Source organism: Vitis riparia, chromosome 9 (genome assembly GCF_004353265.1).
Source record: "Vitis riparia cultivar Riparia Gloire de Montpellier isolate 1030 chromosome 9, EGFV_Vit.rip_1.0, whole genome shotgun sequence".
Classification (NCBI taxonomy): domain Eukaryota; kingdom Viridiplantae; phylum Streptophyta; class Magnoliopsida; order Vitales; family Vitaceae; genus Vitis; species Vitis riparia.
The window spans coordinates 20,966,199-20,993,554 of NC_048439.1; the positions used below are offsets into that span (position 1 = coordinate 20,966,199).

The following is a 27,356-nucleotide window of genomic DNA, read 5'->3' on the forward strand; positions in this document are numbered from 1 at the left end:
CATTAACTAGGAACTCTTTTAGGTCTTTTTTATTTGTGCTCTCATCACAGATTCTGCTCCTTTCATGTGTAAAACAATTTTTTATTCATAATGATGCGCAAGTGTTAATTTTGAATTGCTTTATTGAATTAAATAACATTTTTTATTTTATATTTAGTTTGAGCTAATCTGTTTTGAGAGCAATGAGAGTAGAATGTAGTTCTAGATTTGATGGTCCTGATTTGCAGAGTATTTAAGAAAATAAGAAAGTATTGGAATGATTGATGCTCGAACATGGCATTTATGCCTTTCATTTTCCAAATGGTTTCAGGCAACAATTCTCCTTGTGATTCCTAGACTTGGTAAATTGGGTTAGGTTAATGTCCATTGGGTCTAAACCAAAGCCACCCAAAATTTTAGCCTAGCACTCAGTGGAATTAAAACTAGGAATTTCTGGCAGTAGGCACCTAAGCTCCCTAAACTTTTGTGAAAAATACCATCAAGGCATTTAACTTGTTTTTCTTCTTGTCTATGATTGCCCATTCAACTGATATCACTTTTGAAACCATCCTAGAAGTTTTTGCTTTTGATCACCAATGTTTATCCTTCATTTCAAATGGAAAATTTGTGTAAAATCAAACTCTCATTTTGCAGTGGATATAATATGGCACCTGAATATGCAATGCGGGGGTATTTAACCAATAAAGCATATGTTTACAGTTTTGGAATTGTTGCCTTGGAAATTGCCAGTGGAAGAAGCAACATTACTTATAGGCCAAAAGAGGAATGCATCTATCGTCTTGATTAGGTAATTTCGACAACATTCTTTCCTGCATTTGTCATTTCTGAAAAATTTTCATTCTTATCCATCTAGGCTGATTGCATAATTTTAACAGCATGATTTGTTATTTGTGTTGGGAAACATCTTCAAGGATGAATGGCTTCATCGTCTAAACTACAAGCTGTAAAACCTGTTGAGAACCCAGAGTGAGTATAAATTTCCTAGCTTGATCAAAGTGGAAGTGAATAGGATCAGAATCATGAACGCTTAACCATGGCTCTTGATTTATATATATAAATATATAGTCATCACATCATGGCAACTACATTTTCCTATCTTGGGCCGAAGTTATATTCTAATTCATGGCATCCTTTGGACCATTTTCCTTGTTCATGACTTTATATGGATAAAATAGTCTCTCTTGAACAAAAATTTGCTCAGACAAATCAAAATTGCCCCAGTACTACTAATACTTACATGTATTGCTTCCTTTTCAACCTTAAACGAAGAAGCAGGTAGGATATGCTCTCTTCCTGAATGACTTTAATTATACAAATTTGATAAAATAACTGAGCAAAAGTAAAACCAGAACAGAGAAGCAATTCCACACATTATTTGTACTGAGACAACCAATAAATAGGCAATACAATCAACTGGCTTGACAAAGCCATAACAATAAAGACATAAAAATAGGACCATGAAACCATGTTTCAATAAATCTGCTGCCACCATCACCAAAAATCAGGAGATAATAAAGAGACTCAATAAATAATTTCCTATAGACCAGGACAACATAACAGATATAAGACTCAACATAAAACAATTTAATATTATTAAAGACTTGGTCAAATGACCCATTGCACGAAGATATTTTATCACCCTCCCTTAAACTGATATCTGCAGAAATCAGTTTAGGAATCAATTTGCAAAGCCTTTCCTGAAGCAGCCACAACCTCCTTTGAAGAACAAACTCCAAGCATACTTCGAAGTTCCATAAAAACAGCAGGCTTGAGGGGCTTAATCAAGATATCTGCAATTTGATCTTCACTTTTGCAAAACACCAAATCAATAACTCCATCTTTACATAAATCACGCAAGAAGTGGTACCTCACATCAATGTGTTTGCTTTTCCCATGTAAGACTAGATTCTTTGAGAGTTTTATTGCAGAGAGGTTATCACAGTAAACCACTGTTGGACCTTGCTACTGGTTGTACAAAACTTCAAGTAACCTTCTCAGCCAAATAGCTTGACATGAGCTTGATGCTGCAGCAATGAACTCAGCTTCCGTAGTTGACAAAGTCACAATCTGTTGCTTCTTTGATGACCAAGTAATAGCTCCAAAATTCAACATAAACACTGCTCCAGAAGTGCTCTTTCTATCATCAAGATCTCCAGCATAATCACTATCTGAAAAACCAATCAAACTTGATTTTTCACCCCTTTTGTATAGAATCCCAAAGTCTACAGTACCTTTCAAATAGCGAAAAATTCTTTTTGCAGCCAAAAGATGAACTTCAGTTGGATTCTCCATGTATCTACTGATTAAATTGACTACGTGCATAATGTCTGGTCTTGTAGATGTCAGATACATAAGACTTCCAACGATCTGCTTGTAAAGAGTACTATCCACCCTCTTTCCTGCTCCACTCTGTTAGAGTTTCAGGCCAACTTCACTTGGGGTGATGACTGAATTACAATCCTTCAACATAAACTTGTCCAAAATCTCTAGAGCATATTTCTTTTGAGAAATGAAAACACCACCAGATGATTGCACTACCTCAATGCCAAGAAAATAGTGCATTAATCCCATATCAGTCATATCAAATTCTTTCATCATAGACTTCTTAAAATCAACAAGCATGGTTTTATTATTACTAGTATAAATGAGATCATCAACATATAAACACACAATTAAAATCTTCTTATCAACACCATATTTAGTGTAAAGAGTGTGCTCATATGGACATTTAATATAACCTTCCTCAGTAAAATAAGCATCTATACGACTGAACCAAGCTCTTGGTGCTTGTTTCAGTTCGTATAGTGCTTTCTTTAACTTATATACCTGATTCTCATAACCTTGCTTCACATACCCAGGGGGTTGATCAATATAGACTTCTTCTTCCAACTCTCCATGCAAAAATGCTGACTTCACATCTAACTGATGGATAGACCATGAGTTTTGGGCAGCCATAGATAACACCAAGCAAGTAGTGTCAAGCTTTGCTACTGGAGCAAACACCTCTTTGTAATCCACTCCAAATTCTTGCTTGTACCCCTTTGCAACAAGCCGAGCTTTGTACTTATCAACTCCACCATCTTTGTTCAACTTCGTTTTATAAACCCATTTAACACCAATGGATTTCTGCCCTTTTGGAAGTTCAACTAGCTCCCAACTATTATTTTTCTCTATAGACCCGATCTCCTCATTCATAGCCTTATGCCACTTTAAATCCTTGATAGCTTCTTGGAATGTAATGGGATCACAATATGATAACAAAGCATAATGGGCAATTGTATCATAGTTATCAGATTGAACTCCAGTTACCTCAAAATCTTGCATCCATGCGGGCCTTTTTCGAACACGGCGAAGTCGTGATTCAACAACTACATTACTCTCTGCTGCTGTTGATGAAGTTTCAGCGGCTGTTGGAGCATTATTTGGTGGACTTTCAGGTATAGAAATCGTAGGAATTTGTTGTTGTAGAAGCTGCTGCCTTTCTTCTTCAGCATCATTGTCAAAAATGACTTGAGTAGGCTGCTGCCCATTCCAATTCCAGGTGCTCTCCTCATAAAAAATAACATCTCTACTGGTCACAATCTTCTTCGTGAGTGGATTGAACAAATTATATGCTTTGGATGCTTCACTTACGCCAAGAAAAACACATTTTTCACCCTTATCATCAAGTTTCTTCCTTTTCTCATCTGAGACATGTGCATAGGCGATGCAACCAAAAATTTTGAAGTGATCTACAGCTGGTTTCCGTCCACTCCAAGCCTCCTCCGGTGTCATGTTTTGAACAGAAAATGTAGGACTTCTGTTCAACACATGGATACTCCAATTCACTGCTTTCGGCCAAAAACTCTTTGGAATTTTGCCCCTAGCAAGCAAGCTCCTCACCATGTTGAGGATGGTTCTATTTTTTCTCTCCGATACACCATTATGTTGCGGTGTATAAGCAGCTGTGAGTTCTCTTCGTATGCCTTGATCATCACAAAAATGTTCAAATTCATTTGAACAATATTCTCCACCATGATCAGTACAGAGAATTTTGATGGATCGTCTTGTTTCTTTTTCAACGTGTGCCTTGAAGCTTTTAAATGCACTAAAAGCTTCTGATTTTTCCTGCAAAAAAGAAACCCACGTTTTTCGACTATAAACATCAATAAAGATAATTAGATATTGTTTACCCCCATTAGAAGTTGGATTAATTGGACCGCAAATGTCAGAGTGAACCAGTTCCAAGACATTCTTTGCTCTTCGCGACTTTCCTTGAGGGAATTGAGAACGATGTTGTTTGCCAACAACACATCCTTCACAAACTTGAGAAGGAATAGAAATTTAAGGAAGACCTGTCACCATATGTTTCTGTTGGAGAGTTTTTAATCCACCAAAATTCAAATGGCCATAGCGTAAATGCCAAAGCCATGAAAGATTTTTCACTTCAGCCATTAAGAAAGACTGGACACTATCAATCTTCAATGGAAACAACCTGTTTGAAGCCATTTGAACAATAGCAATAGCACCTCTCGAAGGATCATATATCTCACAAGCACCCTTTTGAATTGTTATTATGTAACCCTTTTCTTGCAATTGACCAGCACTTAACAAATTACTTTTCAAGTCTGGAACATAAAAAACATTGGAAATTGTTTCTACAAAACCATTCTTGGTTCTAATATTAATATCACCCTTTCCCGTTACATTCACAGTAGAACAATCACCAAAGCTCACTGTAGAACGAAAACCTTCATTTAGAAAACAAAAAGAAGACTTACTACCACACATGTGGTTGCTAAAGCCTGTGTCCACATACCACACTTCTGCCTGAGGTTGTTCATTGACTTGAGTAGCCATCAACAAGGTTTCAACTTCTTTCTTTTCTGCATAATTAGATTTCTCTCCTTTTTCTTTGTCGTTAGGTAATTTAGTATAACATTCAGAACAGTAATGGCCAAATTTATGACATCTAAAACACTCTACCTTGGATTTGTCAAATTGTTGATTTGGGCCTCTGCCTCTATTTTGGAAATCTGGTTGATCTTCATCAACTCTAAAATTGCCTCGTCCACCTCTTCCTCTACCTCCATCTCTAACTCCTCGAACTCCTCTTCCTTTGCCTCTACCTCGATCTACTGATCTATTCGTTGTCAAGGCATTGTTGTTAGTTGAAGCCTTTAAAGCTTGCTCCTCCTTGTCCTCCTGAATGATTTTCTACTCATGAACTAACAAAGATCCTTGCAACTCGTCAATTGATAGTTCATCAAGGTCTTTCGATTCCTCAATAGAACAAACAACATAGTTAAATTTTGGCGTCATTGACCGAAGGATTTTCTCAATAACAGTCACGTCCTCCATCTTCTCGCCATGAATTCGCATTTTGTTGATGATTGCCATTGTTCTTGAGAAGTAATCAGAAACTGACTCTCCCGGCTTCATTCGAAGCGTTTGGAACTCAGATCGAAGTGCTTGAAGCTGCTGCCTCTTGGTCCTCGTTGATCCCTGGTACTTCTTCTTCATGGAGTCCCAAATCTGCTGGGAGTGTCCTTGCACAGAATAGTTTCCAAGATTGAGCGATCAAATAGCTTGGAACAAATAATTCTTTGCCTTTAAATCATTTAATCTCTGTCCTTCAATCTCTGTTTTCTGCGCATCCGTCATTGGTGAGTTCGTTGCTGGTTCTACTATCCCTCCAGAGACTACTTGCCAGTACTCTTTAGATCATAAGAAATTCTCCATCAACATGCTCCAATAGTCATAGTGACCATCAAAACGTGGAATTGCAGGTTGCACAAAATTTTCAGAGGCCATTGTTTTTTTTTTTTCTACTGTTGAAAGAAAATAAACAAAGCTGCTACTATATGACTCTCTGTCTCACAAACTCTCTCTCTCTCTGTTTTGGCACTCTTAATTCTCACTTTCTGGTTTTAACCCACTTTTCTAACATTAACTGGGCTCTGATACCACTGATAAAATAAACTGAGCAAAAGTAAAACTAGAACAGAGAAGCAATTCCACATATTATTTGTACTGAGACAACCAATAAATAGGCAATACAATCAACTAGCTTGACAAAGCCATAACAACAAAGACATAAAAATAGGACCATGAAACCATGTTTCAATAAATCTGCTGCCACCATCACCAAAAATCAGGAGATAATAAAGAGACTCAATAAACAATTTCCTATAGACCAAGACAACATAACAGATATAAGACTCAGCATAAAACAATTTAATATTATTAAAAACTTGGTCAAATGACCCATTGCACGAAGATATTTTATCAAAATTGTGTGGTATTACCGTATTAGTAATAAGACGTCATCAAGGACTTCCCTGGACCACTCTGAGCAAACCCCCGTATTAGCATGCCTCTTTCTAGAGCAGGCTAACTAAGCACATCCCATTCATCACATACCAAATATTAAACTCATTCAATGAGGTTGTGACATTTCCATGGCTTCATTCAGCACATGTTGAAACAAATAATAGTCTTATTGCCTGAGTCCATATCGCTTGATTTAAACACAAGCAATTCTCTTACTGTATTTTCTTTGTTTCTTGATTTCTAGGCACTCATTAAAAGGGAGTGGGAATTTGATGGATCTAGTCTACCCCAGATGGCTTAGACTTCAACAAGGAAGAGATCATGGCGATGATGATCAACATAGCTCTCTTGTGCACAAACGTCTCTCCAACATTCACGCTAGCTATGTCATCAGTTGTGAACGTGCTTGATGGCAGAACTGCTATTCAGGACATTGTTTCTGAGTGCTCCTTGTGACGATTTAAAGATCAAGAAGATGAAGAAGCATTGTCGCTACATCTAAGAAAAGAGCACGGGTTTAGCAGTAGTGTGACATCTTATTCGTACTAACCTTAGTGTGCTAAAGGATGTAATATTGATATTAAATTATTAAATTATTAATATTCTTTGTGTGAATTTATAGGCCTTAATTGTTTTTAGCTAAGTTCATCTTTTGTTTTTTTTTTTTTATTATATATATTTTTTTTATTTTATATATATATATATATATATTGATCCTAATTCATGTCAAGTTGGTGATTCATATAATTTATAATTTTAGTTTTTAGCATTAAGGCACAACAATGGTAGAATGATCATTGATGCTCTTTAGATAGCAATTTAGTACTATTAGAAAATAAAATAAAATTAATTTTTTAATTGAAAATAAACTTTTGCCACAATTATTTTTTTTTTAATGGTGGAATTTAATCATTAACCATAAATATTTTTCATAGTGACCTTTTACCATGAATTTTATGTTCATGGACAATTTTGATTTTTGCCATGAATTGATTTTGTGGAAAAAAGTGATGTGTTGCTACATGTTTTAATTTTTGGTGAAATATAACATATTGCCACAAATTTTATTTTGTGGAAAAATTTTGCCTTTTTGGCTATAAAATTAATTTTTTATTGTAAAAAATAATTACTCACAGACTTATAGCAACAACCTTGCCACAAAAATTTTAGTGGACAATTTTTTTTTGCCATGAAATGCTACTTTTTAAGTACAAATTAGTACATGGAAAAAGCCCACATTTGTGGTAGTTTAATGAGAAGGAAAAATGACTAAAATTATTTTAATGAGAAAAGAAGACTTCAATCAAGGTATAACTTTGTGAGTAAACAAAATGTTGTAACATACTCTACACTTCATATAGATAAACTAGTTCATATAAGTATTTTCTCTTTATTATAGTAATATTTTTCTATTTTTATTTTATTTTTATATGAACAAAGGTGATTATGTGGAGTAAAATCTATTTTCCCTATATAATGATTATTAGGAAGTGTCCTGAATTCCTGATTAGTATAAATTCTTTTTTTGTAAAGAATATTATATATAATATTTCTAGATTGATATTTATTTTAATATTAGACTTCCTTATAGAATAAAGAAGATTATTGGAAATGTCTCTATAAATATTCTAGGTCTTGGGGAAAAAGTTATGAAATGAAGATGGGCTTGTAAAGACTATATGAGGTGAATAGAGATGTGAGGAAGAACGGGAAGTACTCGATGGAGTGAGAGGGCTCATGGTAGGGTAGGGATACGAAGAGTGGGGAAACATGGGATGTTTCGAGAACCCAATAGTTGTATTTGGTTATATCCTTTGTAATGTTTTGGTTCTATCTTTTGTAGTATTCTTTATTGTATGGTGGAATGATTCTATCTCATGTGTGGATGTAGGCATGGTTGATCGAACTACATTAAAACCTCGTGTACCATTTGTGTTGATTATTTTATCTTTATGTTCTTGATTAACAATGTTTGCATCAAAGCTTCCGCCATCGTAATAAATTGGTATTAGAGCTTTGAGTTTAAGATTTCTAGAAAAGTAAAAGATCACAGAGCACACAAGATGAAAACAAAAGGAATTTTCAATTAAAGGTGGAGTCGATTGCTCTCTCATGGTGATATGATACAAAAACTTGTCTCATGGAGAGTTTGAAGATCGACTTCATGGAATTTGGTCCAAGGTGGAGATTGTTAGGAAGTGTCACAAATTCCTAATCAATATAAATTATTTTTTTGTAAAAAATATTATATAGAATATTTCTAGGTTGATATATATTGTAATATTGAACTTCTTTATAAAATAAGGAAGGTTGTTGGAAATATCTCTATAAATATTCTAGGTCATGAGGGGAAAAAGTTATGAGATGGAGATGAGTTTGTAAAAATTATACGAGGTGGATAGAGATGTGAGGAAGAACAGAAGGTACCCGATGGAGCGAGAAGGCTTATGGTAGGGTTATGGTTTTGTCCTTTGTAACGTTCTCTATTGTATAGTGGAATGATTCTCTCTCATCCGTGGATGTAGGCATGGTTGGCAAAACCACGTTAAAACCTCGTGTACCGTTTGTGTTGATTATTTTATCTCTGTGTTCTTCATTAACGGTGTTTGCATCAAAGCTTCCACTATCGTAACAATGGTGTTATTTAACAATTTTCTTTTAATTTAAATTAGTGTATTATTAATATGATGGATTTGTATCATGATATAAAAATATTGTTTTGATGACTAAGTAGAAACTTGTTTTATCCAATATTATAAAAAGAAAAATTATCTTAATCAGAAAATTAAATGACCAAGTCAAGGTATTTTTTTTTTCATTTTTGTTTTAAATTTTGGGGAATGTTTTACTTGAACATGGTTTAGCTTTTTGACTTGTTAACATAGTTAATACTATGTAGAGGATAAAGTTCCTTTAGTATTGGTCATGATCAAATAAAATAAAGACTGATAAGATTTCAATTTTAAGGTCTTTTAGATTCCGTATAAATTCATCCTTAGAAATTTTACTTAAACATCATGAGACTTTTTGACTTGACAAAACTTAACAACATGGTCTACACTTTATATAAAATAAATATTCTTTATCATGGGCTTATTATCAATATGACCTTGTGACATGACAAAACTTTTACAAAGTGGTCTGTACTTCATACAAAATAAATATTCTTTATTGTGGATCATGATCAAGAAAAATATGGACTATTATGATTTTATTTTTAAATGGTTATTTATTCTCCATTTTTATGTAATTTAAAATTTGTATAATAATAAAAATTTGGAAGAAACTAATCTTTTACGGCATAAGGCGATATGATTATGTGTATGTTTTTTATTACTTGGACATCAAAAATTAAGTTTGTGGATTGGATCAAATTATTTTCTAATACTATTTTCCTTTAAAGTTAAAAATGATTTCTTAAGTTTAAGCATATACTTGTTATTTAAAAAAAAAAAAAAAAGGAACTATGAGCCAAATAAGGTCTATCAAAGTTTCTTTAAATTTCATCTAATATTTTATTTAAAACATATAAAACTTATTTATTTTAATATTTAGGCAAAGAATATTTTTATTTAATATGTAAAAGAACTTAAATTCAAAAAATAACTTTCTCAAAGGTTTCTTTTTTCTTGGTGTAAACATATCATATTCCAAGCTTGGAGCTAAAAGAGTATTTAGAATGCCTTTTAACTTTGTAGTGGTTTAATTATAAGTATATATATATTATATAAAACTCTTTTAATGGTCACCAAATACCTATGGACATTAAAAAAAGTTAGATCAAAGAAAATTATACTTACAATCCACGATTATGCTTGATGTAAAGTATATCATTGTTTTTAAGTCTCATACAAAATAGTTTGTGCAATAAAATAGTTTTTTAAGGGACAAAGAGTAATTGACGTTGTTTTTTCGATAATCCTCCTTATTTATTTTTTGTAAGATAAAATTAATAGCCTAATCATTATAGACCTTTCTTTTATACCACAATGAGTTGTATACTTTTCAATACTATTTTGGTATGTTGAATGACCTAAGCCAAGGTCTCCTAAAGTTTTAAAACAAATGTAGTTTTCTAACATGGAAATGAATTTTGATTATATATATATATATATATATATGGATACCCCACTCATGCCTTTTTCTTTTCTCCCAGTCAAGGTCTTCTAAAGTTTAAAACAAATGTACTTTTTAAATTGTAAATCAATTTAGATTACTTTTCTTCTTAAATCTATTGGCACGAAGTCAAGATCTTTGAAAATTTAATTATATTCCACATCTGAATACTACATTGCCACTTTTTTCCCCTCGAAGTCTAGGTCTTCCAAAGTTTAAAACTATATACCTCATTGCCATTTTTTTTTTTTTGTCTAAGTCTAGGTCTTCCAAAGTTTAAAACTATATGCCCCATTGCCATTTTTTTCCACTTCAGGTCAGGCCTTCCAAAATTTAAGACTATATATATAAAGTTAAATTATATTTCAAGCTTTAATACCCCACTCACACATTTTTTGTCCTCCTAGTCAAGGTTTTCTAAAGTTTAAAACAAATGTATTTTTTAACTAGTAAATCAATTTAGATTACTTTTCTTCTTAAATCTATTGGCACGAAGTCAAGGTCTTTAAAAATTTAATTATATTCCACATCTGAATACTACATTGCCACTTTTTTTCCCTCCAAGTCTAGGTCTTCCAAAGTTTAAAACTATATATCTCATTGCCATTTTTTTTCGTCTAAGTCTAGGTCTTCCAAAGTTTAAAACTATATGCCCCATTGCCATTTTTTTTCCACTTCAAGTCTAGCTCTTCCAAAATTTAAGACTATATATATAAAGTTAAATTATATTTCAAGCTTCAATACCCCACTCACACATTTTTTGTCCTTCTAGTCAAGGTCTTCTAAAGTTTAAAACAAATGTATTTTTTAACTAGTAAATCAATTTAGTTACTTTTCTTCTTAAATCTATTGGCATAGAGTCAAGGTCTTTGAAAATTTAATTATATTCCACATTTGAATACTACATTGCCTCTTTTTTTCCCTCCAAGTCTAGGTCTTCCAAAGTTTAAAACTATATACCTCATTGCCATTTTTTCCTTCCAAGTCTAGGTCTTCCAAAGTTTAAAAGTATATGCCCCATTGCCATTTTTTTCCACTTCAGGTCTAGGTCTTCTAAAATTTAAGACTATATATATAAAGTTAATTATATTTCAAACCTGAATACATCACTCACACCTTTTTTTTCCCCTTCCTAGTCAGGGTCTTTTAAAGTCTAAAACAAATGTATTTTTTAACTTGTAAATCAATTTTGATTATTTTTCTTCTTAAACCTATTAGCATAGAGTCAAGGTCTTCGAAAATTTAATTATATTCCACATCTGAATACCCCATTGCCACATTTTTTTTTCTTTCTCCATTTCCACTTCTATTGACCTTTCATTGATTGGAAGTCAATGGGTCGAGGTACTAAACCAGCTTCCAATTTTAACTGAGTTGCATCTAACTCATTGTCTACTCCATAGCTCAATTCTAGTAACTATCCTATATGAATAAAGTTTCACTAAAATTTCATATCAGTATCTATTTACAAGATTTTAGCATCTCGTGATTGGAATAATAATTTTTGAAAATTTTAAGTTTTGAGTATTAGATGAGAAGATTTTCAATTCTTGCTTTTATTTTTGCTATTCTTCATTTAATATAATGTAAAACTCGTTAATGATTATAAAATGTTTGGCAAAACAAGATTCAAAAGTAGAATCTATCCTTAAACCTTAAATAGTATTTTTTTTTTAAAGACTATTTTTATAAACTGAAAAACTAATAATAATCTTTTCTCTTCAATAGCACTCTTTTTACATTGTAAGATAAAACTAATGAGCTAATCTATAAGCACATTTTTAATCAAGCATATAATTGTTAATATACATTTTTCTATTTTAATATTTATGAAAAAATAATGTTATTTAATATGCAAAAGAACTTAAATTAAAAAATTATTTTCTTAAGGTTTTTCTATAAACATATCACATTGTAAACACAACCCTTGGAGTTAGAGGATTATTTAAGTTTAAAATATTACTTGATTTAGAATCTATTTGTTTACTAAGAAAATTTGAAAAATATAGCTATATGCAAAGGAGAAATAAGGGAATCAAAATTAATTTTAGGTAACTTTGGTCAATTATTTTCTAGTACAACTCATTTTGAACCAGTTTTCATCTATTATTTTTTGGTACTCACTAGTCTATTTTAAGTTTCAAATTATTTATAAAAAATATTATACTCACTAACAAATTGAACACAAGTCTTACTTCATTTGAAGTCCATTTATCTATTGTGCAAATTTATAAAATTATAGTTATATGCATAGAAGAACCAGAGTTATTATAAACTAAAGTCCATGAATTTCTTGTGGTGATTAAGTTGTTTTTTGAGTCCCAAATTCTTTCCTAAAAGTAATAAACTTTTAAAAAAAAATCCAAAGCAAGTAAGTATTGCTTGATTTGAAGTCTATTTATCTAGTTAAAAAAAAAAGAAAAGAAAATTATAGTCTTACACAAAAAATAAACAATAGAGTCATCTTATACCAATTTTGTCTATAAATTTATGTTATTAACTGAGTCAGTATGTGAGTTTGAAATTATTTTTAAAAATTATTAGATTCAATAAAGGATTGAAGTATTAGGTCTAGCTAGATTTACATTTTATTTTCCTAGTAAAAAAATTCATAAAAATATAGTCGTGTAATGAAGAAACTAGAAAAGTTATTCATAATAAATTTTGGTTCATGAATTTTTTTTAATATTAATTGGATTAGCTTTGAGTTTGATTACTGTTTAGTATTAATTACATTGATTTTCAGTTTCAACTTATTTTTAAAAATGAATAAATCCTATATATTAATATTACTTGAGTTGGAATCTATTTGCTTAAAAAAAAAAATTAGATAAGTTAAAGAAAATAAAAAATTATGTGTAATTAAGAGAAATATCATATTTGATGATTTTTTGGTATTGATTGGTGAAGAGAAAATGAAAAAAGAAAGAGAAAATGAAAAATAATTTTTTTATTTCTTTTATGTTTTCTTTTGCTTTTAAAAACAAGTGAAAATAATTTTTATTTGTTTTTTTGGAAATTGTTCTCTATTTAACTTTCGTTTTAAAAATTGTTTTCAAACAAAAGGCCAAATAATGCTATAAATTTTTAAATTACACCACCAAACAATCTTATAGATTTAATAGTATTTTTGTATGCTAAATGACCTAAGCTCTTTATTTATTCTTGATACCTTGATTTACATTTTTTGTTTCTTCCAATTAAGATTTTTTTGCGTCTAGAATGAGTATAGTTTTTTTAATTCATAAATGAATTTTCATGTTTATCTTAATCTTATTAACCTTGACTTAGTGCCAAGTTATGGCTTTTCTATCCACACATTTTTTTTTTTTTTTTTTTTTTTTGTCTAAGTCAAGTTCTTCAATCAAGACACTTGGTTTCTATGGTGACACAAGGACTGAGGTCATTTTCCACTCAATTAGAATTTAATATGATACAACTCATATAATACTAAAAAAAAAAAGAAAAAAAGTGAGGCTATCATTGTCATTACTTTAAACCACCTTCTATATATTTTTGTTGAATTGAAAAAGCAAGGAAATGAGAAAGAAGTTTCAAGTAAGGTTCAACTCCACTAATATTGATAAATTATTTTTAATATGCTTTTCTATATAATCCTTCTAACTCTTTAAGGTTATTTCGTTCTCGACAATCAAAGTAAGGTTGATCTATGAGATGATTATAACTTTTTCTTAATATATATTTACATATGCTATTAGTAGATCTTTTTAGACTGGCGATGTTTGTTAAATGTGTTGTTTAAAATAAGTTCTTTATGTTGTGCAATTGTCTTTTAGATTTTGCCAGTGTTTTCATTTTTATGTTGGAAATAAAATTTTAATTCAATTCAATAAAATGCTGACTACATATTGGAATTCAATTTTTATAGGTGCTCCTTACTAGAGAATTGCATATTTACATGGAGAAAATTTCGATTCTTGGTTTCATTTTAGCTATTCTCTATTTCATAACAACAGAACTTGCATGTAATGGTCATACCCGTATCGACAACAATGTTCAATATGAACAAAAGGCTCTTATCGACTTCAAAAGTGGTCTCAAAGATCCCAACAATCGGCTTTCATCATGGAAAGGAAGCAATTATTGCTACTGGCAAGGAATTAGTTGCGAAAATGGCACAGGATTTGTCATTTCAATTGATCTTCATAACCCTTATCCTCGTGAGAATGTATATGAGAACTGGAGCTCTATGAACTTGAGTGGAGAAATTAGTCCTTCATTGATAAAACTCAAGTCTTTGAAATATCTAGATTTGAGTTTCAACTCATTCAAAGCCATGCCAGTTCCTCAATTCTTTGGGTATCTGAAGAATTTAATATATCTAAACTTATCGAGTGCTGGGTTTAGTGGATCAATTCCTTCAAATTTAAGGAATCTTTCTAGCTTGCAATATCTCGATCTTTCTTCTGAGTATCTTGACGATATTGATTCTGAATATTTTAATAATTTATTTGTTGAAAATATTGAATGGGTGATTGGCCTTGTTTCCTTGAAGTATCTTGGTATGAATTATGTTAACCTTTCATTGGTAGGAAGTCGGTGGGTTGAGGTGGCAAACAAGCTTCCAAGTTTAACTGAGTTGCATCTAGGTGGTTGTAGCCTCTCTGGCTCATTTCCATCCCCAAGCTTTGTTAATCTTACTTCACTTGCTGTTATAGCTATCAACTCGAACCACTTCAATTCCAAGTTTCCTAAATGGCTTTTAAATGTTAGCAACCTTGTATCCATTGATATAAGTGACAATCAATTGCATGGGAGAATTCCACTTGGTCTTGGTGAGCTACCCAATTTGCAATACTTAGATCTATCTTGGAATTTCAATCTCAGGCGCAGTATCTCTCAACTATTGAGGAAGAGTTGGAAAAAGATAGAAGTTCTAAATTTGGCTTATAATGAATTACATGGTAAGCTTTTTTGTGTTATTAGAAAAATTGATATTTCTTTGTTGATATGTTAATGTATAGTTAAGTATAGTTCACGATTGTGTATATAAGTGTTGAATATGTGTCAATATACAAATATCAAATAATCAGTATATTTGGTTCACTTGTTGGAAACAAAATTCTTCTCATTAAAAAAAAATATTATTTTGAATTTTAAATTCTTAGAAGGAAATTTAGTTTCTTTTTTATCTAAGAAAAAGTATATAGTTTAACCATTTCTGCTTATGAAGTATCAATGCTATTTGACAATTTTTTGTATAAAGGCAAGTAATTATAAAAAGTGTTTGTCTACATAACTATTAAAAAAAATTGTATCTTATAGGAGTATGGTTTTTTTTTTAATCCTTAACTTCCTTTTTTACTTTAAATTAGTTGATGAATGATTTATTATTTATTATTGCCAATAATTATAAATTTGTTATATTAATTATTTTTTGAATGTTTTCATTTCATTTTGACATAACTCTCTTTTTTTCAATTTGTTTTGCTCCTGAGGATAATAATTTGAGCGTGTACTAAATTGAATATTTATATGATGGTTGAATTGATATATGATGTGCTTTGTCACTTATGTTTTAATATTTTACTAATTTTAGTTACTGAATGTTTTCCATTTTTTACCTCTCATGGTATACCTTCTTTTAAACTATTCTATTAAAATTTTATTCTAAATTGTTATGTTTATTTAAAGTACTTCATGTTCCTGTAAAATTTAAATAATTATTATTTACTATTCGCTTATATTTGAAAAGCTTGTAACTAATAAATTAAAAAATCACATTGTATTAAAATTTAAAAATTTACTTTCTTTGTATCTCCAAAAAGAATTAAATTCCTATTTTGACAATTTATGTTTGTTAAGAATCTTTATCATCAAATACCCTTCAATCATCTCCTACATATTTTCAATTTCTATTTTCTCTCACTAATTCATCTATTATATCAAATTATTGTAATTTATATACTGAGATATGACATTTCATGGTTGAGACTAGTAATTAAAACCATAAAATTGAACATTAAGTGAATATGATATGCATTTCAAGTTCTTAAATATTGTTATTGAAATTTAAAAAAATTTAAGGTAGTAAAAAATTTCTAATATGTATGTTTTCTAAAACAATTTTTGAATATCATTATTATTATTTTTTATGGTAGTTTACTATTTATATTAGAGTTTCTATGAATTTCTATGTTTAGAAATAAAACATATGAAGCTTATCCAAACACAACCTTAAAGAAACAATTAATGTCAATGATTAATCCTACTAGTCTTATAACAGTGAAATCCATTACTTTATTTCATGGTTATCAGAAAAGATAAAAAAAAGTACCCAAAAAAATCTAATATTTTTTCTTACTTTTTCTTTAAACTAATTGTTCATGAATTAATTTTTTTGTTATTTACTATTTTTATTATTTGTTTGTTACATAATTTTAATTAATACATATTTTTATTCTTGGTCATTGCAGGTTCAATTCCAAGCTCCATTGGAAACTTTTGCAACTTAAAATATCTGGATTTGAGAGATAATCTCTTGAATGGAAGTTTACCTGAGATTATCAAAGGACTTGAAACCTGCAGTTCTAAAAGTCCTTTGCCTAATTTGATGAAATTATACTTGTACTACAATCAATTGATGGGAAAATTGCCGAACTGGTTGGGTGAGCTTAAAAATCTTAGGGTACTCCATTTATCCAGTAACAAATTTGAAGGTCCCATTCCTGCTTCTTTAGGACATTGCAACACCTGGAGTATATCTGAATCTTGGATTGAATGAGATGAATGGAAGTCTCCCAGATAGTATTGGACAACTTTCTCAACTGCAAGGCTTGGATGTTTCTTCCAATCATTTGAGTGGAAGTCTCCCAGATAGTATTGGACAACTTTCTCAACTGCGAGTCTTGGATGTTTCTTCCAATCGTTTGAGTGGAAGTCTCTCTGAACAACATTTTTGGAATCTGAGTAAGTTGGAGTATCTATACATGGACTCCAATTCTTTCCATTTGAATGTTAGTCCCAATTGGGATCCCCCTTTCCAAGTGAAAATCTTCGTATGGGTTCATGCCACTTGGGTCCTTCATTTCCGGCTTGGCTTCAGTCTCAAAAGAACCTCCAGAATCTTGGTTTCTCAAATTGCAGCATTTCAAGTCCCATTCCAAACTGGTTTTGGAATATTTCTTTTAATTGCATGGTTAAATCTTTCCACAATCAGTTACAAGGTCAGCTACCAAATTCATTAAATTTTTATGGTGAATCACAGATTGATTTCAGGTCCAACCTCTTTGAAGGACCTATTCCTTTTTCAATCAAAGGGGTCTTTTTTCTAGATCTCTCCCATAATAAATTTTCTGACCCTATTCCATCGAGCAGAGGTGAATCCATGTTAGACTTGAATTCCTTTGCTTTCCAATAATCAAATAACAGGACCATCCCTCAAACATAGGAAATCCATCCAGCTTGTATTTCTTTCTCTTTCGTAATCAAATAACAGGGCCATCCCATCCATAGGGAATCCCTACCGAACTTGTATTTCCTTTCTCTTTCGGTAATCGAATAACAGGGACCATCCCAGATTCCATAGGACACATTCTCTCTTCAAGTCATTGATTTTTCAAGGAATAATTTGACTGGAAGCATTCCTTCTACCATAAATAATTGTTCTAGCCTTTTGGTTCTAGACCTTGGAAAGAACAATTTGTTTGGGATGCTACCAAAGTCGTTGGGTCAATTACAACTGCTTCAATCACTACACTTGAACCACAACAAGCTTTCAGGGGAGCTTCCCTCATCTTTCCAAAATTTAACAGGCTTGGAAGTTCTTGATCTTAGTTACAACAAATTGTTGGGTGAGGTTCCTGCATGGATTGGAGCTGCTTTCGTAAATCTGGTAATACTCAACTTGAGGTCGAATGTGTTTTGTGGAAGACTTCCCTCCCAGCTTTCAAATTTAAGCTCCTTGCATGTCTTAGACATTGCACAAAACAATCTGATGGGTAAAATTCCAATCACTTTGGTTGAGCTTAAAGCCATGGCTCAAGAGCAATTGATTATATATGGGTTAAATGACGACTCCTTGTATGAAGAACGATTGGTTGTGATTGCCAAAGGCCAAAGTCTTGAATATACCAAGACTCTTTCTCTTGTTGTAGGCATTGACCTATCCGACAATAATTTAAGTGGAGAGTTTCCCCAAGAAATAACAAAATTGTTTGGTTTGGTGGTTTTGAACTTGTCGAGGAATCACATCACTGGCCAAATTCCTGAAAACATTTCAATGTTGCGACAATTGTCATCTCTTGATTTGTCAAGCAATAAGCTTTCCAGCACCATTCCTTCAAGCATGGCCTCATTGTCATTCTTGAGTTTTTTGAATCTATCAAATAACAATTTCTATGGTGAGATCCCCTTTATAGGGCATATGATAACCTTCCCCGAGCTGGCCTTTGTGGGAAACCCTGATCTATGTGGAGCTCCATTGGCCACAAAATGCCAGGATGAAGATCCAAATAAAAGGCAAAGTGTTGTTAGTGACAAAAATGATGGTGGCTATGTTGATCAATGGTTTTGCTTGAGCATTGGCTTGGGATTTGCCATGGGCATCCTAGTTCCATTTTTTGTTTTGGCAACAAGGAAATCTTGGTGTGAGGCCTATTTTGATTTTGTAGATGAAATTGTCAGATGGTTGTTGAGAGGAAGAGCAACCTATGCCAAAAATCATCCTAGAAGGCGATAAATTTTGTTTGTAGATCTTTCTATGCTTTATGTATCATTATAAGCTTTGGAAGTGAATTTCATCACAGTTGCAATAGAAGAAAAGACTTAGCTTTTAATTTATTTTAACTTCAGAACATATCCTTTGTTTATAATCTGCAGCGTTTTGGCATTGGCAGAAGGCTTAGAAAAGAACTTGACACCTCTTATTCATTCTACATTCAGAAGTCTTGCTTATCATATTTCCCAGCTCCTTATCAATCATTAAACTCCTTGTACAACCAAATATTGTGAAATTCCGCATGAACATAACCAAAGAGATTTCTGAATTTTCACTGAAAGCAAATACATCTATTATGCCCTATTCAAGTTCTAAAGCAATATAGATCGTAGATGATTTCCAGAAACTCCTGTGCCACCAACACAACACAAATATATAAATAAAAACAAATTAATTAACCAAGAATAGGTAAAATTCACACAATGGCCTTTATTTAATTACTGAAACATGAATATATAAACAATTCAGCCTGGTCATGCCCACCACTTTGAATTCTGCACAGTAGCAATATTAGGTATGATGTACTTATTCTATACTGGGACTCCCCTGATGTAACAGAATCTCTCTTAACTCAGAGACAGAATTTCTATAGCCTGTTTAACTACTACTAAGAAAAACACACCGTCTTTTCTCTTTGCTAGTAGAATTTATAATAGCCCCTAAAATTAAAAATAATTGGTTCTAATTTAAAATTTTTTAATTCTCTTAAATATGTAATTTTCATTTATGTTTCCACTAGCTTATAATATTTAAATAGAATATGAACGTAATATTATAATATTATAATATTTTTTCTTTTTTCCATTTTTAAAATTTTTTTCCCAAGTTCAAAAACTTGATTAATTATTAAGAAAAATGGCTAAAATTTATAATTCTTGAAAGAAAAATTTACTTTTTTTTTTTTCAAACAAATTAAATAGATGATAGATTCTTGAAGGGTGAAAAGCAAGAAGAAATAATGTGTTTTTATGGTTTATACAAGATACCATTTCCTTGCTCATGGCCATTTCCATCAGGAAATGACAGGGTGCTGTGAAGCATGGTACTATCCACCACCATTCATTGAACTTGTAGACAAATTTTTTAACTATAAATTATAATGTTTTACATAAATTTTTATTTACTTTAAAACAAATACTACATTATAAGAAATAAATACAAAATAAATGGATAATAATTGTTTCTATAAATAACATAATGATAACTTTTCATATATAATAAAAATATAAATTATGTATTTTTTTGTTAAGAAAATGGTAATCTTTTAATAAAAATAATAAAAATAGATATTAATATTTTAATAAATCAATAAAATTGTATTTATTTTTTAAGTTTTAAAATTTAGAGCTTTATTAAAATATTAATAAAATAAAATTTATAAATTTATTGAAATATATTCATCATTATCATATTTGATATGCAAAATAAGGAGTGAAAATGAATATCTCATTCATTATCATGTTTGGAACGAGAATGGAATAAAAAATTATATCAACAAATAAATAAATTTATGTAAACTATTTTCAAACACTTTTCAAATAATAAAAAACAAAAAACTGATTTATAAGTTGTTTTTATAATTAATTTTTTATTTTGATTTTGTAAATTTAATTTGTATAATATAAATTAAATTTAATTTGTTTCTTACTACAAATTAAAAAAATAACTTTATTTTTATAACTGAATTAAAAATAAATAGTTTTTAATAAAATATAAAAATAAATTAAAAATAATAATTTTATTATTACAAATAAAGTAAAAATAATTCAACTCTTTTCCTGGGCTGGGCCAGTTTGGCCCTTTTTATTTATTTTTTTTAGTTTTGTATTCCCCCACCAACTAACCTTTTGGGCTCTCTTATGGGTCCCATCTCTGGGCCAATTTTGGGCCGCCCTTTTTTAACATATATAATTTTTATGAAGCCTTTTTTGCCTCCCTAAGGGGACCATTTTCTGGCAACTTTGGGGTCTTTGAAATTTTATTTTATTTTATTTTATTTTTCTAATATTTTAGCTATGAATTATAATATTTTACAACTTCACACAAATAGTTATGTACTTTAAAAAAGAATATTAAATTATAAGAAATAAATAGAAAATAAATATTTCAATAAACCACATACATAACAAAAAAATATAAATTATGTATATTTTTTTTAAAGATGATAATATTTTAGTAAAATTTATAAAAGATAAATATTAATATTTTAATAAATTGATTTATTCTCGTGGCACATGTCATAAGCCAACCCTCCCATCTTCCTCCCCTCACCCACAACCAACCGAAGCCCACCCACATGATACCCAACCCAATAAGAAAAAATGGATTATTATGATTTAATTTTAAATGGTTAATCATTGTCAATTATTAAATCTAGGTAAATTAAGTTATTAGATATTTGTATAAGAAAAAAAAAACTAATTTATTTTTTAAAAACTTTTTTAAAATTAATTAGGACTTAAAATTTTGTTTAATAATTTAATACTATTTTTAATTTACTAAATATTCTTTTAGTTTACCATGTGTAATTTTTTTTTAAAAAAAACAATTAAAATAATTTTATATAAATAAGAGTTTCTTGTGTATTAAAATTTTTTTGGAATTCTGTGAGAGCACAAAATTAAAATTAATTTTTAATACTTTTTTTTATACAAAATTATACTCTATTTTTTGTTAAATACATTTATTTTTATCTTTTATCAGAGTTTCTTGAATTATTAATTTTTAGATAAACATTTAAATTCTTTTTTGTTAAAAATGAATACTAATATTTGAAAAATTATAGTTATAAATTTTAAAAATTCACTTAAATATTTATCTAGTTAAAAAAATATTAAATTATAAAAAATAAATATAAAATAAATGGATAATAATTATTTCAATAAATAATATAATGAATTAATGCATAATAAAAACATATAAATTAGTATTTTTGGGTTAAAAGATTATAAAATGCATACCTTATGTTTTCCATTGTTTTCTAATTCCATGCATACCTTATTGTTTTGGGTGTTGAGGAGAGTTATTTGACACGTATCAGAGGGGATATGCTCTCCTTTTGGGGGTGTCTTAAGCAAGGGCAAGAAAAATACAGGGAGCAAGAGAAGAGGGAGCAGAGAGTTGTGAGGGAGGGTAGAGGTGCAGAGAGGCTTGGACGATAAGAGAAGGAAGAGAAAACCAGTAGAAAAATGGGGACTGTGAGAAAGTACATAGAGAAAATGAGAAAAGGGGCAGAGTAGAGTGGAGCTGGGGGAAGACTACAAAGAAATTTTTACTAGAGGAGGATATTCAAGGTTAAGGGATGAGCTGGTTTTAGCGAGATTTTTGAGAGGAGTCTTGGGGAAGGAATGAAAGTTGTGAGAGAACCAATAGAGAAAGAGTTTTACAGAGAAGAGCCAGAGAGGGAGAAGAAGGGAACCGACTGGTCTTGCTTGAGTTGGAGGAAGAGAAAGCTTGCTAAAAGGGGCCAACATTGCTTATGAAGAACATCCTCAGGTATGACTGCCATGGATCCTTTGTTTTTCTTCATTGTTATATAGTCTCTTTCTTTTTTCTTGATATTTTATGTGGATTGCTTGACTAGGTGTTTAGTTTTATGATTCATGTTTGGTTTATGGGTTTATTGTTGCTATCTCCTTCATTTTCTTTGGGGTGATTTGAGAGCAACGCAACTCTGTTTTAGCTTCACTGTGCATCACGTGGAAGTCTTGCTTTTGTTTTCATTTCCATGGGATGCATTCTGGTTCACTCACCTACATTTAAGCCTATGGATCAAAACATGAAACGTGACTTTCACTAGTTCATTCTGGTTTCATTCTTCGCACTTTGTTTTCTTGGTTGTCTTCTTCTATTCCTATGTGTGTTTTCGGGTGCATATCAGTATGTACATCACCAGTTGACTATGCTAGAGAAGGGCTTTTGAATGCAGTTGAAGCTCAAGACCCAAATTTGGAAGAAGAGAGCAGGCTTGGTGACTCTAATGTGATTGTTGTTTCATGGGAAAAGTGATTTGGCACCGGTTGAACATGGGTTACCAGAGAATGGTAAATATATGGCTTGGGTTCCTTAGGCTTTAGGCTCACTATTTCAGACTGCACCATAAGGAGGAAGTGAGCATAAGTTGATTATTACCCCTTTAGGTGTTGGAAATGAAGTGGGTCAGTCCTGTGTCTTTGTGTCCTATAAGAGGAAATTCGTAATGATGTTGATGATCATGATAATGAGTTAGGTCATACTATTTAGAATCATGCATTAAATTAGTCTGAGAATCATAAATTGGCGCTTTTGGAGAACAATGCTCTTAATGATGACATATAGCTAGTTGTGAGCCAGAGTGGGGAAATCAGTATTGTAGATGCCCTAGGATTTCCTAATGTATAGACATGCAGATGAACCCAGTAAAGCCAGTAAAGCCAAATGGTGTTGTTTTCGTAGGATTGTTAACAACTTGTACACATGCATGGTTGGTTGAGAAGGAGGCTCAATCACCGGATGGATCTGTTGAAATCAAAACAGGATGGTCAGTGAGAAAGAGCTCTCCAGTGGCAATCCCAGATTTGGGTTCAATACTGGAATAAAAAAAGTATGAAGATCTATTGACTGCTGGAATTGTTACTGCTTTTCACCAAAAAGGATCCATTTCAACTTTTGAATATATTGAAAGTGGAATTGCGAAATTCTTGGTGAATATAAAAATTCAGTTCATTATGCATGTGAGCCCAAGCCAGTTCCCTAACTCTAGTAACCTGAACCATCAGTTTGTCTCCCATCACCATATTCAACAATCATTCCTCACACCCCCTACCTTCAATTTCAAACCTATCATACTCCCTCCATGATCCTCACTTTCCTTTCTCTCCATAGCATGTTCTTCAAACGATAAGCATAATTCAACCAGAAGCAGCTCGTGGTTAGGCCATGGCTGGCTAACCTCTCTCATCCGGCCTCTCATCATTACCCAAGATGATCCCAGCATACCCATAGCCACCGTTTAGCTTGAAGACGTGTCTGAACTCCTGAGTAGTTGCCATCGGGACTGTGATGGAATAGTGCAACCATATTTAGGGTATTCAATTTGTTGTTGACGATTTTGGAAAATTTTTCGACGTTATTGTTGATTTCCTAGAGAATATTGCGGACGAACATATAATACCCCGATAATGCTCCATACAATCTAGGGCCCTGAATCCTACATGAATCGCAGAAGTTGTAGGAAGTTTTGGTCCTTAATGCAACCTCATGATGACATAACAAATGCAGGGCCAAAAAGTTGGGCATTATATTATGGTTGAAGTTGTGTATTAGAATTCTGGCCAAATAGCTCCATTAGATGGGGTTATACAAATTAAAGGAAGAATACAGTTTATGTGTCTTATTAGATAAGAGAAATCTTGTGTTATGGAATGCATTTAAGAAGAAGGTGATTATGGATGATCCCATAGCTTGCATGGCCAGCTTCTTAGGCTCAATAAGAGGAACAGAGACTAAATTACCCTGTGTTTGTCCAAGTTGCAATTCTCCATGTTGTGGTGTGTTTTTCCATGTTTGGGTCTATGAGGAATTTAATATATCTAAACTTATTGAGTGTTGGGTTCAGTGGAGTAATTCCTTCAAATTTAGGGAATCTTTCTAACTTGCAATATCTCGATCTTTCTTTTGAGTATCCTATCTATATGAATTTTGGATATTCTAATGATTTATTTTGTTGAAAATATTAAATGGATGATTGGTCTTGTTTCCTTGAAGTATCTTGGTGCATAATATGTTAACCTTTCATTGGTAGGAAGTTAATGGGTTGAGGTGTTAAACAAGCTTCCAATTTTAATTGAGTTGCATCGAGATAGTTGTAGCCTCTTTGGCTCAATTCCATTTCCAAGCTTTGTTAATTTTACTTCACTTGCTGTTATAGCCATCAACGTCAACAAATTCAATTCCAAGTTTCCTAAATGGCTTTTAAATGTCAGCAACCTTGTATCCATTGATATAAGTTACAATCAATTGCATGGGAGAATTCCACTTGGTCTTGGTGAGCTACCCAATTTGCAATACTTAGATCTATCTTAGAATTTGAATCTCAGGGGCAGTATCTTTCAATTGTTGAGGAAGAGTTGGAAAAAGATAGAAGTTCTAAATTTGGCTCAAAATGAATTACATGGTAAGCTTCTTTGGGTTATTAGAAAAATTGATATTTCTTTGTTAATATGTTAATGTATAGTTAAATATAGTTCATAACTGTGTATATAAGTGTTGAATATGTATCAATATACTAGTATCGAATAATCACTATATTTGGGTTACCCGTTGGAAACAAAATTCTTCTTATTAAAAAAATATTATTTTTAATTGTAAATTTCTTAAAAGGAAGTTTAGTTTCTTTTTTATCAAGAGCATTTAAATTATTTTGTTGTGTGAACGTAATGTAAAGAATATGCTTGATTTGATAAGTTTGAAATAGACGTGGGAATAAAGTTGGTTTTTTTCTCTTAATTTCCACATAAAACAAAAATAGGACAAATGAAACTTTGTCTTGTTACGTGGGAAAGGAAATTATGGGAAAAAGAAAGAAAATTGCCAGTGGAATGATTTGTCACAAAAAAATTGACTTGTAGAGTTTGTTTCTTTTTTCTTTTCTTTTTTCTTTTTAAAAGAAGAATATTATATTTGTAACATTTAAACTTGATTGTTAAAATCAACATCATAAAATCCAATCATGAATGCTAATATTAAAAATAATAAATAGTGTAATTAAAGACAATGTAAATATTAGCTTAATTTTTTTAAATGACATTAAAAATAATAAAAAAATGCAATTAAGACAATTTAAATATTAATTTTTTAAATAATTTTTTAGTAATCTATTTGGATTTAATTTGTGGAACCAATTTCGACACCATTTTCAAGTGGTAGTTATCTTTTGTTTAGATTAATATAAGAATCGTAGTGATTTTCGGAAACGCTCCCATCTTTTCTAATACTTGAAAGTTTTTATTTTTCGAGTATTAGAAAAGTTAAAAATGCTTTCTGAAATCATTGTCAAAATGTATTTTAAGGCGTTATCTATTTTTTCTAGTTCTTGCAATAGATTAAGTATTGAATTATATAAGATGGAGACATCTTATGGATTATTTGAGGGCCTGTTTGGAACAATGGCAATGAAAATGAAAAAAGAAAATTCCATTTCATTTCTCATTCTCATTCTTATTTTTTGTAAAACTTGGTTCATCCATAATTTCCATTGATTTTTTTAAATGTTTTTTAGAATTGCAATTATTTAATGCATGAAACTTTTTAAAAACTTGAGAATAGCTTTCTAAAGTCTAAAATCTTTTCACTTAAAATATTTAGAGGAAATTTCTTTATGATATGAAAAGAGGCTTCAAGCTCGAATCTTCCCATAATTTTAAATGAAGTTTTCTAAATATATACAAAATGGTAGAAAATAAATAATGGTAGAAAGTCAAACGCGACTCATAATAATTATGGAGACTTCCCATCAAAATAAATTTATACAATCCATATTTTCAAATTTTATACATAATATTCATGAATCTCAAACATCAATAAAACAACTTGTAATCATAATTAACAAATTTAAATCATAAAATTAATAATTATTTTATCTACATTATAAAATTCATTTCAAGAAAGTTTTTTGGGGCTTGTTATAATACTGAATCAATACATATCGAAAAGCGGTACTAACAAAAAATGTCACATATATATTTTAGGTATTATACTTTGTATATCAATCTCATTTATTCATATCCTTATTTAACGATCTAAGTTTTACCATTTATTTTGAATGACCTGACGATTTTTCGTATTTATAATAGTGATGAAAGGGGAGGAATGGGAAAAAACAAGTATGAGATGGGCTCATGTATAATACATGATCTCTAGACTCAAATATCTTGGCTCAATATCAACCCACTTGGGATGGGCTGGTTCTTGGTCCAACCCAATAATTTAGTTAGACCCAATGAGAACTTTCTAAGTTGCAGTTGATGGTTGGGAAAGAGTGTAATTTTTAGATTTAAAAATAGATAAAGTTTGTTGCCAACGTGTCATTGGATTTTATGTTGGTAAAACTATATTTTAAAAATAATTTTATTAAATAAATTTTCATATTTTTAAAAATTTTAATTAAATAAAAATGTTTTCCCAGTATAACATTTAAAAAAAAAAAAAC

At 30.9% G+C, this 27,356-nt stretch overlaps 1 protein-coding gene and 1 long non-coding RNA gene across 2 annotated transcripts; both read left to right on the plus strand.

The window, feature by feature from the left end:
* The first annotated feature begins 578 nt into the window (after window positions 1-578).
* Window positions 579-6,927, plus strand: LOC117922606. The gene is made up of 3 exons (XR_004652511.1): window positions 579-787; window positions 876-966; window positions 6,557-6,927. It is a non-coding gene; the product is annotated as an uncharacterized LOC117922606 (long non-coding RNA).
* A 7,420-nt stretch (window positions 6,928-14,347) lies between these two features.
* LOC117921915 (receptor-like protein EIX1) lies at window positions 14,348-19,129 on the plus strand. Its single transcript, XM_034839863.1, has 4 exons — window positions 14,348-15,353; window positions 16,866-17,077; window positions 17,130-17,358; window positions 18,204-19,129. The coding sequence occupies exons 1-4, from the start codon at window positions 14,348-14,350 to the stop codon at window positions 19,127-19,129; spliced, it is 2,373 nt and encodes a 790-aa protein (XP_034695754.1).
* Window positions 19,130-27,356: the final 8,227 nt, after the last annotated feature.